Source organism: Acanthaster planci, linkage group LG05 (assembly GCF_054643075.1).
Source record: "Acanthaster planci isolate LZ-2023a linkage group LG05, COTS_SCS, whole genome shotgun sequence".
Classification (NCBI taxonomy): Eukaryota; Metazoa; Echinodermata; class Asteroidea; order Valvatida; family Acanthasteridae; genus Acanthaster; species Acanthaster planci.
The window spans coordinates 7,783,630-7,805,188 of record NC_141781.1 but is presented as its reverse complement, the minus strand read 5'-3'; the positions used below and the strand labels follow the sequence as shown (position 1 = coordinate 7,805,188).

General features: G+C 41.3%; 1 protein-coding gene across 2 annotated transcripts in view; it reads right to left on the bottom strand.

Annotated features, from left to right (window-relative positions):
• Positions 1-5,449: 5,449 nt before the first annotated feature.
• The window catches only part of dapk1 (death associated protein kinase 1), a 91,189-nt gene continuing 75,079 nt past the window's right edge, over positions 5,450-21,559 (bottom strand). For both annotated transcript variants that reach the window (XM_087136468.1, XM_022249506.2), the window contains 11 exons: positions 19,820-19,918; positions 18,302-18,499; positions 17,367-17,564; positions 17,056-17,154; positions 16,589-16,687; positions 16,200-16,277; positions 15,431-15,737; positions 14,969-15,163; positions 14,057-14,316; positions 13,058-13,252; positions 5,450-11,648 (listed from right to left, as the gene is read on the bottom strand). In XM_087136468.1, coding sequence (XP_086992594.1) covers positions 10,431-11,648; positions 13,058-13,252; positions 14,057-14,316; positions 14,969-15,163; positions 15,431-15,737; positions 16,200-16,277; positions 16,589-16,687; positions 17,056-17,154; positions 17,367-17,564; positions 18,302-18,499; positions 19,820-19,918 — 2,946 coding nt within the window. In that variant the 3' untranslated portion in view covers positions 5,450-10,430. The remainder of the gene's footprint in view (positions 11,649-13,057; positions 13,253-14,056; positions 14,317-14,968; positions 15,164-15,430; positions 15,738-16,199; positions 16,278-16,588; positions 16,688-17,055; positions 17,155-17,366; positions 17,565-18,301; positions 18,500-19,819; positions 19,919-21,559) is intronic.

Genomic DNA, 21,559 nt, shown 5'->3' with positions numbered 1-21,559 from the left:
TGCCGTAAAATAATAAAAGAGTATATAAAACAATATAGAGAGAGCTGCAATTAATACAATGGAGGCAACACAATAATGCATATATATCTTGATGGGTCACTGCAGTGATGTTAAGGAAGCAAAGTAACGTGATACACACACATCTGGCCTTCATTTCCAAATATTATGGGCAAATTGGCAAGAGTCAAGTAGGTTATACTTGACTTGAGCCGATTTTCCCTAAAATTTTTCTTGGCGTTTCTTGGAGAGCTCTCTTGAATGAAACTTCTTTTGGGTAATCCAGATGGATTGAATATTTTTCAGTTATTTTTATATCTGTGTCTCTGTGATAAATGAAACATTCTCTGTCTTCTTGCATCTTTCACATCATTATATATTGTGTAATGTACATCCCGAAAATTGGAGCAAATTAAATGAAATGGGTACTCCCCAAATGATCGGCTCGTCACCTCATGTAAATTTTTTTGTTTGATATTCAGACAGCGTACGACGGAATTGCAACTGCGCAATGATGACTGGTTTCCGCTGCCATGGGTTCAAAATCAAGGTAGAATGGGTGGACGGGAACCAATGAATGGCAAAACAAATGAAATTAACACGTGGTGTTGTGAGGTGTATTCCTAATTTCGCAGGCATCGAGGAGCTATGGAGCCTTTTCCGACACCGTCTGAACATCTAAAGTAAGTTTGCTGTTTTTGAGTGGATTTTGATCAGTTATAAACCGCAAATTAAATGAGAAGTGGTACATGCCTAATATTAATGTAACTATAAAACACGTAATGAAACCCAGTCTTATTGCAACAAATTTCCAGCTACTGTGCGAGAATTACGTGGGAATTTTTCTCAAACAGAAAGCGGGGATTCAGGCATTAGGCTATTGTAGGATCCTAATCCCCCGAAGAAAACAAAGTAGTCACTATAGGAAAGCTCAGAATCTCATTTTTAAGGTAAAAACATTCAAGAAGTAGGTGGCACATTATGACCACGTTCTTACGTCATCACCGTCAGAATGGTGCTCGTCTGTAAAAAAGTTAGATGTGAAAATACATTTAGGCTACCAGTTGATTGCTGCTTAGGTTTTTGTGTGCTCTGGTTCTAGTTTACTCTGTGGTACCAGACAAGTCTTTACTCAGTCGAAGGGTTGTGGAGTCATTTTGTGGAGGACTTGGAAAGAAAATTTAACTTTAAATTGGAAAGAATTCCATATACAAACGCCACTTGACACCCTGTGCACAAACCCTATGAGAAAAAAAAATCTGTGTTTTGCCAGCAAATGATTTGGTATTTTTCCTCCTAATTTGAACTTTTTTGGCTTTCTGATGGCTACTAAATTACTGTAAGGAAGAATTACAGGCATCCATATATAGAACTCTTCCTGTAAAATTCTTACTTTGACAGCTGAGAACATACATATACATATAGAAACCGATGTGGTTAGTTCCTTGTTCGACTTCGACAATATTTGTTTAATATTGAACAAGTAACCATTTGATATTCCATCATCGAATAAGTAACCGTTTGGCATTCAGGATGTACACCCCTAAAAGCGATGGTGTGCAAAAGGGGGGAAAAACCACTCTGCCACCATGCACATCACATGTACCCATTTACATTGTATGTGGCACTGCACAATGATGAATACACAAACAATTCTCTCCTATAGAGGGAACCAAGGGCAACAGGTTTTTTGGGTTCATACAAGTATTGGCATAACTGTGCCCCCGGGTGTCCCCCCCATTTGAAATCCACGAACAACCTCGGCTGCAGCTTATTGTCTTTTGGCACCCCCTTGAAAAAAATGTGTGCTCCCCAGTTGCCCTCCTGGGTGCCCCGCAGACATAATAGCCCTACTTACGCCACTGCGAACAAGCCCAGAAATGTTAGCGACGGCTTTTTTATTGCAGTGTAATTATTAGAAGAAAAATAAAGGTTAGTTTTATATACATGATGTTTCATCAAACCTATTTCGGTCAATCGAAATGATACACATCAATCCTACGCCCAGGCTTTAAAGTTCTTTTTTCAAAGTGCTTCTATACACTTCAACTTGTCTTGTCGGTTGAGTTCTTCGCTTGCAAACCAGAGTGGGAATTTGAAAATTACACCACACTTCTCTCAAATTGAAATAAAATACCTAAACTCCATGCCCTGCCTGGAATTACATTGAATCTGGAGTCATTCTCCTCAATCATTGACACATGGGTTTTGTTTTCTTTGAGGCTCAAACAAGCCCTGAATTGTAGTTGGTACAGTTTGTTTTTATACCTTTTGCACTCCATCACTTTGGAGGTGTGCATCCTGAATGTCAAACGTTTACTTATTCAGCGTTGAATATCAAAGAGTTGCTTGTTCAACATTGAATGTCGAACGTCAAACAAGGAATAAGTAACTAGCCTCACGCCGCCCATATATTGAAAAGTGTCTTAAAAGTAAGACACGTACTGGATGACTCCAGACTTAAGTCCAAGGACTGGGACTCAGTTTTACAGCAATTTCATTTTAGGAAGATGTTTTTCTCAGCTGTAAAGCCAAAGTATCTGAAATTTATCGACAAAAATATTGCATGCACTAGAAATGAAATTTATTGCAAAAAATGTGAAGAGACTGTTCGAGGCTCGGTGCGCGTAGCACACGAAGAGACATTAGGAATACGTGTTCTTCTTGTCGTGGTTGTTGACTGAAGAGACTTCTGAATTATCAATCATGGCATGTAGGCCTAAGGACTATTCCTCACTCAAAACATTCAAGAAGAAACATCAACAAACTCTAAATTTTGCAATGTCATTACAAATTAATGATTTTATCAGTTTGCAGTTCTGGTTCTTATACTCTGTCCATGTGTTGCACGGTCTCTGAATAGATTTCCATAACACGCATAACTATCCTCTGCAATGCTGAGTTCAAATGTTGATGTGTATACCCTGTAGACTGTGCTGTGCACTTAAAGGACAATTCCTCGGCATGCCCTTTAAATAAGGAACCCATTCAGATTATCTGCTCAATATTTTAAAATTCTAAAAATATATTACTTTTTACACCAAATGGCTCGTAATGATTTTGGACTTCATATTCACCTGTTACTGTATTTTAAGTGCTGGGTAAAGGAACACAGGCTTATTTTGTGTTTTGTTTTACATTTCTAGTTGCACAGAGAAGGAAACATGGACAGACATAGGTGATGTTAAAATAAATTGTCTGCCACACAAAGTGGTTCTTGTATACTCCATCTGGAAATGTGAATCACAATGACAAAAAAGCTGTCACTAAACAGAATGATGACTTACAACATATTCAGCTTTTGTAATTGTATTTTCAAAAATGCTGGGTAAAAGAATGCAGGGGTTCAGTGTTGTAGGTCTCGAGACCTGGTCTCATTTTTGAGACTGCCTCCAGACCTTTTTTGCGGTCTCGGTCTCATCCTATTAAAGTCTCGGTCTCGGGAGGGTTGGTCTCAGTCAAAAGTGCTGGTCTCGTTCTTGTTCTCGGTCTTGTCAAAGTCTTGGGTCTCACCCTCTGTTGAGACCACAACAAATTGTGCACCTAGCTACCACTCATGAACACACCCACCAGCTGATCTCCACTTGAGTCCAGTTTCCAAACATTGATGTAAATACTGGCATGACACCATAATTTTTCAATTTTCATGATAAAGAATTAAATTGATGCTTGGATGGAGACTAAGTCAATGCAGGATGCACTATTGCCAGCACAGGAGACAGCCTTGGAAAGTATTGTTCAGCACGGTGGACATGCATCTGGAACTTGTACCCAGTGTGCCATTTATTTCACTGGCACACATCTGCGTATTTTGGCACAATGTACATACGTGACCCACATAGATACATCTACATGTACTACTACCAGATCTTATTCGGATATTCATTTTGTCTCAATTTTTGGTTCACAGGGAAAAAAAAAGTTTAATTTTCACATCAGTGGGGTCACTCAGGTTGAAAATGACAATTTCAGTCATACCAGTGGGTAAATTTTGGCTGACCTCTCTAACCAGTTCAGTGATCATTAACCCTAACCCTCCTCAATCCTTCACCTGTTGGAGGATTGAGGAGGGTTAGGGTTAAAGTAGTATCACCGGTGAACTTAGACATTCAGCATTAACATATTTCTATTGAAGAACCAGACTCGGTCTTGTGCAACGTCCTCATTATGTGTTTGAAAGGAATGAGTATCAATCTACTGTAAGAAAGCAACAGCTGTCAAACTGAAATTATATAGCACTGTTCTTCTCATTTCCCTTAGCGAGTAACAACCTAAAAACCATTGAAACTTCATTCTTTCAACTTCTTGGCAGTATCCAAGTACATTTTACCATTTCATGTTCTGGCAGGCAAGATACATGCATGAAGTTTGCCTCAGGACCAGAAGGAACTTGTTCTGAGCCATGTCCTGGTTAACAAAAGTTGGATGGTGCAACCGGAGAGGTCTGAATTCATCAGCAAGGTATCTTTTTTTATATAAATCTTTTGCCCTTGTGGTTGTGGATGTTACTGTATCATACTTAAATTTCTCTCTGTTGGTCATGACTTACAGAGAACTATATGAGCACAGAAGCCACTATTATATACATATGAGTCCTAGTTACAAAATTAATTTATACCTGCATCTGCACAATGTCACTGTATGTGCACTAAGTGCAGTGGTGCAAATTTGGGGGGGGGTGACTTGCCCAGCCATGAAAATTTGAAAAGCGGGGTGGGGCGGATGGCATTATGGCTTTTCAAAACTGTAATATTGAATGCATTTTAGTTGTTTTAAGTCTAAAAAGATTTTCACAATCCCCTTAAAATTTTGCTCACTGCAAAAATTGGTGCGCTCGTATGTGGTGCCTTGTCGGGTACCGGAACAATGGAAGGTACCCCACAAAGCTAGTTTTGATTCTTGGGTACCCCACAAGAATTTCACGAAAAAGATGTTTCAAATTTACTCAAAAAGGAGGAATTTCCAAGTGCCATTCATCCGTCGCAAATTGAAGTGTTTTAAGGGACATACGGTCGAAATTTCAACCCAGGAAACTGAATTTAGTTGAAATGGCAGCGATTTGAAATTTTTCCTGTGTTGTGTAGGTGTTTTGTACACGAGAACGAAGGAAATACCCCACAAGTATACATATGTAAGGGTGTGTGTGTGTGTGGGGGGTGATTCAATGGCCCATCCCCCTCCCTCAAAAAGTTGAGGGATGTACATGTACCCCCCCATTCCCCCAGGATTTACGTCCATGACTAAATGCATGCAGTGTCGTCAATTGTTTTTTACATTTTGTAAAACATTAGTGTTACTAATGACTGCCAACCAAGCACTTTTGTGAACACTTGATATATTTTGCATGAAAGTTTCCATTGGCTATTTTACATCACTTTGTGACATACAGAACAAAATGTACCGAACTTGTAACAAAAGACACCAAACCAAACAACAGTAACTGATAGACAGGTTGTCATTTGTAATGCTCTCAAGGCAGTTTTATTTCCTTGAATAGAATCAAGCGCTCTAAGTTAGAATACCTTATCATGTATACCTTATGGTCTGATCAAGTTTGTACATAAATCATGTACAGTACATTTGCTTTGGAAGAATAATACGGCAATGAATATGTACGGGGCATGCTACTACATGTATGTTACATTGTATACCATTACCTTTGACGTTCAAATAAGCAAGTAAAAATTTGTACCACCACTAGAAATCTTTCTTTTGATATGCTTTGGGTAATTAGTTGATGTGCAGACATCTGGCATCACAAAATGTAGATTCTTACACTGTGCTAGTTACTTGCCGACATGCATAGTTTGTCAGAGAGCCAATTTGCATTATCTGGCAAATGTGAGTTATGACCAATGAATACAGCAGCAACTTTCCCACTGTTATAAAAAAAAATATCAGGCATTCTCAATGGACATAGCAGACTTGTATGTGCGTAGAAATGATGGCTGAGAAGATGGCATATTCTGATTTTCCAATGACTGATTCCACTGATTCTGAAAGTGAGATCACTTGGTTGTACAAATTTGACCAGGCATGCACGTGAACTACCAACAATTAGAAACGTAAGTTTCGGAGCAATAATCTGATCTGCATTTTTGTGGAATACATTTTGGCTGCTTCTCTTGACCTTGGAATGGTCTCTGTCAGTAAGAAAGTTTGAAAGAATGCCGTGTACATCCCCAGTACAGTAGCCTTTTTTGAATCACTTTTATGTGTGTTTTTATTGGACCAATCTAGACAGCTTTAGGACGAGATGTGTTGGCAATACTGATGGTTTACTAGAGAGATTTCATCAGGATCTTTGAATCAACTTTGCTGTGTTGAGGTGGCTGTAGAATAACTGTGCTGAAAAACAACTTGTTTTTTTGTTTTCAGTGAAAGAAGCCAACATGAACTGTGTACCAGAGGCTATGTTTTTGAATGATGTAGACTAAGCTCTTCCATAATTAAAATACAAATTGTACTAACTCCTTGCTACAAGGTGCGTACTTGGAGTTCTAAACAAAATATGAGTGCTTTTGGCAATGAGGAACTACACAAACAGGCATTTGGGAAAGAAATACCTTTAATAACGAAAACCAAAATAATACAAAATTCCCCCTCTCAACAAAAGTGGAAAAAGGCTGCAATTTTCAAGGCACATGACATGAGGTTTGTTGGCATCAAAATATTACGAGGTGCAATGTGCAATTAACATGCACATCAAATCTGCTGTAAGTGCATATTTTCAACAATAGACTAGGTTTTTTCTTAAGTCAGTTCAAGCTGTGATACATGAAGGCAAGTCAAATCCTGGAAAAAAAAAACACAAATTGATTTTATTAGAGATTGAATTTACAGAATTTGCCACAGGAGGGCATTTTTCCTTGTGGAAGTACATTGCAGGAATGCAACAGTAAAAAGATGCAGACGGCTGTGCCCTTGATTTTAAACATGTTGATTTTCATGGACGTTTGTAAAAGCAGTTTGTACACTATCTTAAATTGATAACTGAGAACCAAATGGAGAACACTTTGCACAGTTCAAATATGATTTCACATAGTGTGGTGGAATTGTACAACAAATGAATTTTTTTCGACAGCAACCATCTCACTGTGCAATACTATGTAGAAGATTCTGCAGTTCGAACGGAACTGCAGTGTGAACCCTCATGTGTTTGTTTGATTGACAGGTTAGATACCTGTACATTTGTCTAAGAAATAGCTACATAATCCAAACCGGTGGGGGTGGGGGGAGGAAGGAGAAGCAGAAAAGAGTCAACGTACCCCATCAGAATGTTCTAGATATGAAAGCAACCTGAAACAAAACAATGTGTTTGTCTTGATTGCAGACCTACAGTGTAGCTATGTTGAGTAGCTCAATTCAACCAATTTCAGCTGAGGATTCTCTCCGGGATGCAAATCCAACGAGCCTTTTGTGAGTTACATTTGAATAAAATCTGATTAACTGAGTTCTTTTACACCTCGTGATTCGGGGCAAGCTTTTGCTTAGTCACATAAGAGACACCTTGCACCAATACACTGTTCTCAATGGATAAGAAGGGCACAAAGGAACCAGTCCATTCCAGAGATGGTTGTCACAATGCAAAAGCTTGCCCCGAATCACAAAGTATAGCAACAGTGTCTTTAGTCTGGGGAATTCAAGTTTTTATATTTATGTGCAATAAGATAACTCGATGTACCAGATTTTATTCAAATTTAACTTGCAAACGGCTTATTCCAAAATTCTTACAAATGGACAGTAACACAACAATCTCCCTGAGTATTTCCATGCAAGAAAATGAAGGAATTAGTTTAAGATCTAAGAACTTCCATCCCAAAATGCGAATGGATTTTATAACAGATACACGACAATTTAATACAAGATGATGCAGATATCCTTGATAAGGCCAAGCAAAACAAGAAATTTCCTTGTCCAAATTTCTGGGGAACAAAATGGAGGAGCAGCCACTTCTATTCTTACCATACAGCGTCTCTCCAAAATGGCTGTGGGATTTTCTGGACCCATTCACCGATATATTTGTGTGTCTTGAAGGAGCTGTCTGGCATCTCATAGGTTTCAAAATCCCATTTACAGCTACATGTGTATATTGATGGAAAGAAATGTTCAAAATACAGGCACACTGAATTTTGGCGAAAGGAGGGGGGGAGAAGAAGGGAAAAAAGGAACGTGACTGAGAAGAGAAACTACTCAATATGGCCTTTTACTTCGCTTTCTATTAGCAAGGAAGCCCCTTGAATAAGCCACAATCCAATGTGTTGCAGGACACCAATTTTTTTTTCTCAAATATTTAAATAATATCAGAAACCTTCAACTCTGGTTGGAGGACTGAAGGTCGTAAAAGGTTTAATACCTGTATGTGAACAAAAGGCAAAACACTGGACTTGGACATGTATAACGCTGAAATGATTTCAGCCCATGAGACACTGCAACCTTCTAAATATACAAACAAAAACTGTAACTTAAAATTCTCATCAGCAGATTGCACTCTATGTGTAAAGTTTAACCTGTACCAAAAAGTCACTACGTGTAAGGGCATAGCCATGGGAACAAAGGAACATCAGTGTTTGGGACTCATTCTTCATGACGTTATAATTTTCCAACAGTCAGTCAAGTCAAAGATTCCTACCTGCCCCTTGAATCTTGTCTTGCAAGTGTTTCTTATATTTCAGTCATATACATGAAGGCTTCAAAAGAATGGTGCCAGTCCTGATAATGTGACTCAGTGCCTCATGAATCTTGAAGCTAATGACCCAGACCACAGGTTATGATACAAAGAGAAACAGTACCAAACAAAAACATCCAACCTGTCGACATGTAGCCACATATGACCACAATTTCAGAACTTGACAGCCTCGTACACAGATCAAGCTCAACGACTGCTGTAGAACCAGTTTTTAAAATATTAAGTTAAATTATTACAATTACTGAACAGACCCAACATTGACTCTGCTGTCGTTGTAGCAGACCAGTGTTCACCACTGACCGTTGTTCTTTAAAAAAAAAAGCATCATAAAAAAATAAAATAATTTACAATCTCTCTGTTTCAATGCCAGTTACACACACCTGACAGCTGGTTATTGGCCTTTTTTTACAATTCGTTAATTTTTCAACCGTTCCCCATTTACTATACAATTATCAAACAAGAACGCTCCATCCTTCTAATTAAGTCATTGTTTAAGTTAATTAATTCTACACATTCTTAGGAAGAGTGCATGCAACCGTCAAGTATGTTATTCTGACATTGTGGCTACAGTATACATGCATGGCGTGTTGAAATATCAAAATGGAAGACCTCGTGATAAAAATGAATTTGCTGTTTAAAAAAAGAGGAAAAGAACCCTTTGTACTGGCTTCTCTCAACGTTGTCAATAGAAATCAAGAACCTTTTGAATATTGTAATCAAGAATGCTATACTACAGAGATCACTCAAAAAAGTAATGCATCAAAACAACAGTAGTTGTGTTTACAGTTTTGACACCTTGACAGTGAAACAATTAAAAATATGTAAAAGAGTCCACACTCAGAAAGACATCTGAGGGGTAATGGTGTATGTACAGCAGAGAAACTGATGCGTAATGGTCACTTTGACAATTTAGTATTGTTAAGGTTGAGGAAACAGTTGTTGTGAAGCACCTTGAAAATCAAACTAACTGTGCCAATACGGGCGTTTCACAAAAGTGCGCCTCCAAGAGTTTGCAACGCGTTGACAATGTGCAAAATCTGTCCATCTTTTCCAACCGCACATTGTGTTGACAGATTTCGCGCATTGTGATTGGTCAACGCACTACAAAGTAAACTCTTGGAGGCGCACTCTTGTGAATCGCCCTTATCACATGAGCTGTAAAGCATACCAATTGACCAGCATAAAAATTAGTCACCAAAAAACATTATAAACAGTCACTTAGTTCGAAACTTTGCTTAGTTGCACAAGAAACTGACTTGGATGCACACTCTCTCCTCGCAGCTATGGTTTTGGAGCTCCAGTTGATCCACTGCAGCCTTAAGAATGATGTACATGATGTATGTCTCAGCAATGCAGGAATGACAACATTCAAGAGCTCCAGATAAGCAGGTTGACCACTAGAAGCCACTTGAGGGAGCCCTTCCAATGGCCAATGAGACTGAAAACAATGTTGTATCAACACACTAGCAAAATTCACATACCTCCTTCAGAGTTGAGACCATCTTTACAGAGCTGGCATGTTTAAATGGATGTTTGTAACAACGTATGCTACAAATCACTTAATGTCAGTCAACTCGACTAAGTTGACTGACATAAGATATAAAATGTTACTTGAAACCAACCACTTCCTACATGGAGAGAGATTTTTGAACACTGTGTTTCCCTGTTTATTTAAAAATCCCTCACTGATTCCCTTTGAGTGAGTAGTTGTCTTTGCGTATTTTGTCCAGCCATCTTAGCTTCTTTATCGTGATGCTACTGTGCTAGACGAGTTGTTAGGCGTCCCATTGATTCTCATCTGGTTCTCCTCGATGGCTCGTGGGTCTGGCAGAAACTTGTACATTGGCATGCTGTTCAGGATAACCCTGGCTGCGTCATCCCGGCCGAGGGCCCTCAGCTTGACCACCAAGGTACCAATGGTGCTGCCGGGGTCACTGCCCCACTCCTGCAGTGTCCTCTCTGTGGGGCTGTCCGACTCTTCGGGGCCGCATCGGTTGTTCATGGGGTCCAGGCTGGGGACGCGGTCAATCATGCCCAGTGACAGTGCCATGAGACACCAGTCTTTTCCCATGGGGTCAGGGGGGTCGAGGAGCATGCTCAGTTGCCTCCGGGTCAGCTCAGGGAGATCCCCGACATGTAGGTTGATCCCTGGGACGGTGTTAGCCTCAATGGATTCACTGCCAAAGCAGAAGATGTCCGTGAACGTCTCCTCCTCCTCAGTGATCTCGTTACGGACTGCCCGGTCTCTGTTCATCTGCACCTCAAAAATGTGCTTGGGCTCGTACGTCATGACGAACCGGTCGTGGTTGCGAAGCTGGGTGGGGCTCAACACATCTTGGTTGAGAAGCAACCCCGGGTACGACTCCTCAACAACGTTTCTAACGAGATGGATGAGGTCCTCCATGAATACAAAACAGCCCTGTCTGGTATCATTGATGCCACGTACCCTGATCTCAATGCTCTGGCCCTCATTGGTCAGTATTAGTAAGGCTTCCATGCTACCACTCACACACTTGGCTCCGTCCTTCCACAGCACTAAGTCTGTGTCCAAATCCTCAACGTCTTGTTGAAAGTTCCTTCTCAATGACAACTGCAGACGGGCGAATAACCCGATGGGCAAGACACTCGTGCAGTCTACTATCTGCAGGCGCACCCCTCCGTATACGCTCAAGTTGCCGTTCTCGTCTTCCTTCTCCCAGATTCCAAGCGGTGCGTTGCTTTTGATGAGCGAGGGGAACTCGCAGACCGTGCCCTGGGTGCAGATGTCCATGGCCTCCAGGAGCTGGACGACATCCACTGAGTCTGTTTCTGGGAAGACTGATTGGATGTAATGGACGCTGTACTGACCGTACGGCTGATCGGTCATGTCTGGGGACAGAAGCTGGCCGATCACGTTGGAGCAGAGCCACCGAGGTTCTATTAAGATGATCTCTTGAAGAAGCTCACTCATGAAGCACTGGACCTGTTGAAAAAGAGAAATAAAATAGCTGTCAATCCATCATTTTATATTCCATAAACTGCAACATTAACCTGTCTTAGCTGAAGGGAGGGTTAATATGCACCTACAAAGAAAATCACCTGCTTGAATCCCTAAATTGCCTACCACCCCAAAGAGGTACCAGGTATTTAACAACCATTCATAAATACCCCAGACAGTTCCCCCATTCAACAACTTGCAACTTGACTGTGTATTAACATTTGATAATGCCTGCTGAGAAGTGATAATGCCTGCTGCGTAAATCACGCGCTGGTACCTGGATACAAGATTGGTCAAGAGTCTGTGTTCACGCGGCTTGCCACGCGCATGCCAAGTCCATATAAGCAGATTCTTTTGGGCAACTTGTACAAGGAATACATGTATACCATAAAATGGATGGGGTGTTCGGCAAAATGACAGTAAAATTATAGAACAAAATCGTCAGAAATCCATCATTTATTGATTTTTTTTGACACACTGACTGAAAAAGGTATTTATGAATGGAAATAAATATATGTATGTGCTTGGCGGGTCTTAAACTAATGTTTAGGACCGGCTCAGGAGACTGAAGGCTGGTAATAGCCTCGCCTGCAGCTGGGGCATTTGTGGCATTCACTCTCCTGAGCCGGTCTTAAACGCACGTTAAGATCGGCCAAGCACGTTTGTCCCCTTAACCATATGCTGCTGGGGAGTCCAGTTTTGGGCACATAGGATTTATACATGAAACTGGGGAGCCCGAAACCGGACAAAAGAGCTGGGCCTTGTAACAAAAGACCGTTCTCGGAACTAAAGATAGAGCTGCTGGGAATTGCCAACATTTTATCAGTTGTCAATAGCGGAGGAAATCCATCATCATTTTGAGAGATTATACCACTGTTTGTGGCAATCAGCACGAGCAGATTACAACTGAGGACAAAAACGCTCCAGCGATGAGCGATACATACCACTGCACACTAATCTGGCCCCCACTGAAAAGACGCCAGTAGCAAACTGTGCCAGTTTCGGGAACAAAAGAAAGTTACATAACACCACACAATTTGGGCTCTTTTTACAAGGCGGCAGACCTGGTTGAAATACTCGGGCATCAACAGATGTTGTCTATCAGATTAGAGTAGTCACCACACAGTTATTCGTGTGGATGTAAACATCCAGTAAATGAAGCTATGACATTTTGAAGAATTTTGAAAAATGAAAATCTGGAAAATCTCCCGGTTTCACGTCATGCAACTTCAAACTCCACCTGGCAGCAAGTGGTTAATAAAGAGTAAAGTATAGCTAAAATTAGGAACAGTGGAACAAAATTTTCCGTTTAAGATTCTGTTCTTTGTCAAATCATATTTTTGCCAACCTCTGGTCTACAATCTTGCCATGTTACAAGTCTGAAGTCGCCTCACCTCCCCCATGTAATGCAACTGTCTGATCACGTCCTTGAGGTGCAGCTCGCTGGCCAGTGGGTTGATGTTTGTATGTACCATCTCCTGAAACTGTGGCCACGTTAGGACAGGGAAAGACTGGCATTTGTCGCTTTTGCGCCACACCGGTAGGATGGACAGAACTGCCTCACACAGGACTGTCAGAGGAGGTTCGTGCTGACAGACAAGACGAAATGGATCTAATCTTAATCAAAAGCTCACAAACTAATTCCAACGGTTTGAATGAGTAGCCAAGTCTCTGCGCTGCACCAAACAAATGGGATACTTGTGGACATATTCTGCTAAGTGCTTTACTTTTACTTTTTCAGATATCTCTGCTATAATAAGACAGTGCTGGTGTGTTACAGTCAAATGCTTTCTGGTAGAAATTGTGAACCTAAAGTGTAACTTTATTTCTATAGTCCAGTCCATCACAACTCACAACATCATGAGCTACTCAAATGAATGTGAGTGATTCACAATAGTCCGTTTCCAAGAGTTTACAACGTGTTGGTCAATCACGACACCTGAATTTTGTCGACCCAATGCGCGTTTGGAAAGGGTCGACAAATTTCGCGCTTTGTGATTGGCCAACGCGTTGCAAACTCATAGAGGCGCACTGTTGTGAATTGCCCGTATTGTGAATTTATCATTGTTCATCCCGTCACTCGTGACTGGTCTTGTGAGTGGATTTGACTACAGCCCTGTGAACTCACTGGAATTTTATACAATGTACCAAATGAAAAACATGCCACAGACAAAGGCAAAAACACAGTAATACTCTTAAAAATTGATAGACCAATGATGGTTACCAATTGTATAAAAATAGAACTGCTGGAATATACAGGTGGCAGAGAAAAATGTGTACACAGTCTCCAACTATGCATCCTTCTTGTGGATCTTGAATATTCTTTCAAAGAAACAATGTTCTTCTGAATGTATTCTAAGGGAGGAAAGCTTTCGCAGACAAAGCTGTATCACCTTGACGACAGAATTCCTCAGGTTAGACAGGTGCGTCCGCAGGAGCTTCATGTCCCGGGACTGGGAGTTGTTGGCATCGACCACGAACAACATCTCACAGATATCAAAGAGACGGCCAAAGTTCTTCTTGATCTGATAGAGGACGATGTTTCCTTCCCCGCTGATGAGCTCTCCCGAGGGCAGCTTGGGGCAGGTGCGGAAGTCTGCATGCGTCGCCACCAGGGCAACCTTCATCTGTTGGCTGTACTTGCCACAGTGACCTAAAAAAATGCCAAATCGTACACATGAGGAATTTGATTGACACATGGAAAATGTAAAGAGACTCCCTTTTTCTATCAAAATCTGTATTTGTAACTAAACTAACAGATATTACAGAGTTTTGACCACTCTAAAAGAATTCCGAAAAAGAAACATGACGTAACGACCGCCCACACGATGCATATACCCAAGTTTTTTGCATATGTTGCATAGTACAACCCTTTTTGAAACATAGTGGACACAACAGAGGGGCCACTTTCTGACATAAAACTTGACAAAATGCAAGAGTTTAGCCAAACCAATCAGTGCCCTCCTAATGTGTCCCCTATATGCCAACAGGCTTCTTCAAGGCTACAAAATTTTCATCAGAATGAAAACAAATTGGTAATTCCTTTGTATGGGTTTCTTCTGTAGAGCAGACATGGTACTCCACTCTCCACCATTTTTCATTTCTACTACTGAGGGATACTTGCAGCGGTGTGCGTAAAGATCACAAACAAAGCAGGACACAAAACTGATAAAGACCTTGTCAGAGTTTGGGTTCACAATCTCGCAGTCTGGAGGAAACACAGCAAGCCTCCACAAAGGATCTAAACCCTGCATCGCCCCTCTCTCTCTTCCCAACTTGCGCCACGGATGTAACTGTGCACTCACCGATTGGTTCTGACACCGGTAACCTGGACTTGAGATAGTTCATCCAGTAGGTGACCTGAGATAGCTGATCCTCAAATGAGTCATCCAGCCTGAAGACGATGAGATTAACGGCGCCGTCGTCGTCCATGAAGTGGCAGTAACTTGTGTGGTATGACTCGTAGCCAGAGAACTCCATAACTGAAAACTCCCCCGCACCTTGACACATAGGAAAATTCACCCCCAAAATAACATGAATCTTGAAGACATTCCTTCATTTGAGAAGCATTGCACAGTTGGACTACAAACCTCGCTGATGTGACTTCAGGCAAGTAGTTTTTTCAGTATAGGCTCGTGTACATTTCGGGAAATAAGAAAAACTAATGCCTTTTTACCAAGAGTGAGGCTTCAGTTAGGACAGAGAACAACCCTCCTGTAAAAATTAATTGCAACCTACAAGAAAGCCCACACCCCTGCATTTCCTACCTGGTACGTTGACCTGTGACATCTCTATTCCCTTGGTGCCACTGTAGTCCTGCTCAGAACTGCTGGTGGAGCTGGACCTCCCTGTCAAGCTCTCTTTACTGGTGATGTATTTCTTGGTGGCCGAGCGACCGATGAGGGACAAGTTGGACTTGGAGCGACGGAAGAGGCCGCGGAGGTAGCCGCACTTCAGGGAGTCGATGAGGGTGCTCTTGCCCACTCCCTGGTGCCCAAAGATTTTCAAGCGGATCCGAGAGAGAGGTCCTGAGTTTGCACTTAGTTGGTGGACATACACCTCTCTCATCTTTTCCTTTGAAATACAAAAAGATGGAGAGATACAATGTAGAAACCCTGTACATGCAAAGGCTGATTCAAGTAAATTAAAAGGGAAAATTTATCATCATAACCGAGCCCCCAAAAGAACTGGACATTATGACGTTTGTGTAATGAGTGAAAATGCCCACTTTATTCCTTATTTATTCCCAACCTCTTGAGTTTTAAGTGATAGGTACCTAACAGTATCATGTTTCCTAACTTAAGGAATGATTTTTGTCATAGACGGGTAATGAGTTATACATCCTCGGAATTACCCTTACTGTGAAAGAAAATTTGGCAATTATGGTGAAGACGTTTTAGTTGGTTAGACACTTACTTTACAATGTAAAGCTGAAGTGTGTGTGTCAACCAGTAAATCTGAGGCTAACCAAATCAAATACAACTTGGTGGTCTTTCTCATCATCTCACTTTCACTGCTGTTTTTGGAGCAACTTACCCCTTGCACCTGCTTGAACAGAAGAACCACATCCTCATGTCCCTCCAGAGATGCAATCTGTGAAGCCGTCAAACCATCCTGCAAAGGGCAACATTCAGAAAAATAAGTGCATTGGTCTAAGGTTTGATCCCACTTGATACCCTCCCCCCCTGAAATCAGTGACCTATATGATCAATGATGCAAGACTGGTGATTGTGATTCCAGCTGAAAATCATCTCAAAATCAAGAAGCCCAGAGACAAACCCTTAACCTCTAATCTTGCAACTACTGACTGTCAGAGGATTATTTGATTGGGCGAATTGAAGGGAGAACTAATTTCTAAATTAGTCAAACTGTACATATTTAACTCGTGGTTGATGTTGAACCAAAACACGGCTGTCGTTAGGTACCTTGTTCCTGTGCTCCAGCTTGCATCCAGAAAGGCACAGGTACCTGACTATTTCTATATGGCCATTCCTGGCAGCTACTTGAAGTGGTGACATTTCACTCTGTTTCAAGATGTAAACAAAAAAAATAAATAATACTTAATCAATCTCACACTCAAAGTGTCTCATGTTCTCTGAGTCTATATAGAGTCAACAGTCTTCAGGGTCTCTCAAGTATGAGAGAAAATGGCTCAAAGCTGTAAGCATACTCAGTAGACAACTCCACAATGCCAATGGTACAGAAAAAACAAACAAAGCACTTCAGGTCTGGAAGTTGCAGACTTCAGGCTCCTCTGGGCCCTTGCCCTCCCCCCATCAGCATCAACATTATCCACTGCTCTTGTGATGCACCCCCCTTGCTGATACTGTGCCCCCTTCCCCTCAACCCCCGATGGTGGTGATGGGGCTGGGCTACTCACAAGAACTTTTACCTTATTCAATGTGTCTACACGGCTACCAGCGCAATGCAGTAACTCCAGGATGTGAAGGGATCCATCTTTGCTTGCTATGTGTAGAGGTGTGTCACCCAGCTGAAAAAAAAGTGAAATCTGAAGTTGTTCTGACCTTGATACATGCATTTCCCTAAAAGTTTTAGTTTCTTAGAGGAATTTGCAAATTTCTCACCATGGATTTTATTTGGCGAGATTTCCAAACTTTCCATAATTTTCCGCTAACAGAAGTGAACTGGAAATACTTGAACACATTCACAAGACAGACGAACAATAAATAAACTGGTGCACACCTTGTCTTGCATGTTGACATTACAATTGCTCTCGCACAGGAACCTGACAATGCTGTAATGGTGTCTCCTGACGGCGTGGTGTAGTGCCGTCAGTCCCTGCTTGTCGGTGTTGTTCAGCTTGGCTCCAGCCTTGACCAGGATTGATACAATCTCCAGGTGACCCCGAGCTGAGGCACAAAGGAGTGGCGTCTCACCGTCCTGTGGGCGGAAAATGTACACATACTGGTATGAGGGAGGCTCAAACTGAGATAGGAAAATGATTGTTCAGTTGACAATTACTGTAATGCCTTTGGGGTGAGTAGATATGTCCCTGCAAATTCAGTGCCTCATGCAAAGCTAAAAGCTGATCCACAACATAAGGGGCATCTGGACTAATGATACCAAAAAAAACCCCCCAAACAATACAATGTACCTGTGACTCAAAAATACAACTGATGGAATTTATGAAAGCTCCATTTGAAACACTGAACATCTTCTTCTGCTAATGAGTACCGGTTGCAGCACTTACCTAATTTTCCTAGACTATTCCTAATATTAAGTGCACATATTCCCTGTTATTTTTCTTTGTCTTGAACTTTTATGTGTTAAGTGGCAGTGCTGGCTACAAAACTGTAGGCAGTCAAATTCAAGAAGCAGGTTGTCACATGTTGAAAATGGTCAGGGGCCTGAGGCATCTGTGATGTAAAATCACTACATCAAATGACCGCTATAGAGACCAGTTCTGTGGACCCTGTTGTGTGTGTTATTTTTCCATCCAAATCGTTCTTTTGTTGAATAAATTTCCTTCCAAAATGTTGGGTACAATAGACAATTGGTTCATCAAGGATCATGGGCACCAGTGACAGCAACTGAGTTGAGAGAGGACAGGCGGTCATGTTCATCTTTCCTGGGATTGGACGACATTTATTCCCACCAATAGTTGAAAATTTGCCCACCTTATTTCTGAGGTCTAGGTCTGCATTGATGTGGCAGAGTTTCTGTACAATGCTGGTGTAGCCGTGCCAGGCCGAGATGTGCAGTGGAGTCTCCCCGTCCTCATCCTGGAGGTCTACGTTGATGCCCAGACTGCACAGGTGCTGGGCCGCCTCCACCTGGCCGTAACGAGAGGCCACATGGAGAGGCGTCTCCTTGATCTGAAGAGGTAAAGTTGAGGTGTGTAGACGGAGACAGTGATTGCATTAAGTTAGATTAACTTAGAGTGGTTCAGTTTATCTTATTAGCAACTGCAGCGAGCCCAAGACTTATTTTTTCATCTATCAGCCTAGACAAAACCATTCAAGATCTCAAATCAAAAACAGCTACAAAATATCTGTAACCAAAATTCGGTGACACAGTTAAACCTCACTACAATTCAGTTTCACACTTAGTGTAAAACCATACATGAGTTTGTTTTTCTCTGTTGGGCAGACTTGATCCAAATGAAGCTAAATCGTAAAAGTCACCACTGCCATGGATGTAATGATGTACAGAGACATAGCAGTAAAACAAAACAAAATGCAATATTTACAGTTCAATTACTTCTACATGTAAACCGCTTCATCAATGCTTGTTAGCTGTTCAGAATTCATGGAAACTAATTTCGGCTACAGCTGGCAAAATCGTTGCACCTGTCCTAAGATGGAAGGAATATCTCTCAATGAGACTGTGTCTACATGTACCTCACTCAGCAGCAAACATGGACAGGTGTATTTTGTGATCAAAAGTACACACATGCACAAAATTAACATATATGTATACACAGAAGTAACTTATGATCACACAGAGTTGAAATCCAACAGCGTAGCACCGCAGTACTCACAACTTATACACATTCTTATTTGAGCACTTTCCCCGTGTGTAGAAATCTTAATCAAAATGAAATGTGGCTCAATCCCAGGGCAATATCTGTACAAAATGTGTGACTATTCATACTTTGATGCATCAGAATCCACTTTCCTGGGCCAAAAGGCTCATCTGTGTATTTGTACTTAAAATACGTTTTGGATGCAGAGTCAGCATAGCCATAAACATGTCATAGCCATAGCCATGTCAGTCATGAAATTCGCACTCAAGGCTATCAATTAAGATACACTTGACTACAATCCCACTACCGTAAATGTCCACTATGTAAGTGTGCTTTCATTCATGCTTAGATGAGTAACCCAAGCTCGTGCTTTGACCCATATACTGTCCATGTATTTGTACTTGCTTCATTAATAATAATTCATATTTCATACTGGAACATATGTAGCTCTCCAATTCTTACCCATATTTGTCCTTATTTGTATGCACGGTCATAAACACAGTTACCAAAACTTTAATCACTTCAGTCCAAGGCTCTGCACGGGTCACACACATGCCTCTGGTTGTACCTCTGCACTTTCTATTTCTTGGCGATATTTCATCTAAAGAAGTATTCTGTCACAAAGTACATACCTCCGACACTGAGCCATTAGCAAATACAGACTACTCACCTTATTTTGTTCATTGAGCGGACAGCCTTGGTCCTTTAAATATTCAATGACAGCAACTTGGCCCTGCCTCGCTGCCCAGTATATTGCATTGTCCCCGTGCTGCGAGTACAAAGAGAGATTCAAATTATACAAGACAACCAGCTGGGAGGTATACTTCACTGTATTCTGGTGGCGACTGGATGAATGTCTCTTGACCTTTAAGATACTTTTTCGGATTGATGACTTCGGCATCAGCAAGTGATGACCTTTAACGTAGAGTAGGGAATTTCACAAACACTGAACCACCCACCTCCCAAAGAATTTACCCCAAAAATAAACGTACATGTAAGTAGAGGGATGTGAGGATTAGATAGTAACAGCCATTGCAATAGCCAGATTGCAGGATTTTCTTCAACTTCAGATGAGCCGCTGATGTGACACGTGTGTAAACTTGTCCTGTACGCATGAAATTTCACACAAAAATGTCAAAGCCCACTGAAATCCCTCGTAAAAAAATATTCCAAGAAGCTTCGTCTGCAGAACACCTACATGTATATATTACAAAACCAAGAGGAGAGATGTACATGCGCGGTAATTCCTTGTAAAAAAACAATTCAGGCATACGTACTTAAATACATTCAGAGAATAACTATCCCCAGATTGGTTATGCTCTGTCTCACACAGAGGATAGAAAGCAAGCGCCAAGGATAATTAGAAGAAACCAGACCGCCTGGCTGGAATTACTCCTCAAATATGTACCTAGGGTCAGTGTTTGCATCGGTCAAACATTTATCAGCCAGATCTGGCTTGAAGAAATTACACAGGAGTGCCCCTGGCACAAGATGTACAGCTGTTGGGGGGGAGGGGGGGAGGTGTGGTGAGCACCAGAGGCAAAAACAGGAACAGCAAGGAAGGTAGGGGAGGAGAAATTACAGCCAATTGAATTCCGTTACAAATTGGAATCTGGGGAGCGTGCATGCATAGCTCGGGTCTTAATCTGGCGGCAGCTTTCTTCTGAGAGTGCCCGAAGGTAAGAATGTTTGAATGCAAATCAGATAATATCAACACCAAGGGGGGAGTGTTCAAGTGTTCATCCCTGGCTATCTTTCCTGACAATGATGAATATGCACTGGGTAACTTGTGATCACTGTTTTCAGGAACACATAGGTTTACAGCCCCCAAACACTGCCATTCTGTCACAGAGCGAGCATCTTTAACACAATTATACGTGTAAGTACTTAAGTAACTTTTGAAGTTTAATGAAGTGTGGAGGACATTCAAATACAAGGAAAAACAAATTGGATTAAAACCAGGTGTAGTAGATGTCTATGGACCCTGTAAATTTATTTCACATTTACATTTATTTTGTTGGTAATTCTTTTTCTTTATGTTCATGTCTGACAAATAAAAAAGATACTGCTATGTTTTCATTGACAAAATGTCTGATGTCAAGGGCACCAGTCTGAACTGTGTTAAATGTCTTGAGTTCCAGACAACCTCTCGCTATATCTGCCATGAGATTGGCTGATTCATTCACCCTAGTGGGATCATGCACTAAAGTACAATTCAATCTAACACACCGCCAAATGAGAATGGAGACACTGTAATGAAAAGCCATGAATATTGATGGAGGTATGTTGGCGCGGCGTCTGCCGTGTGGGGAGAGATCTTGTACATTTTATGAAATAATGTCTACTTCAATGCCAAGACAAAACTGTACATGAAGGTGTAACAGTGAAAAGCTTTCAGGTGCATCAACAC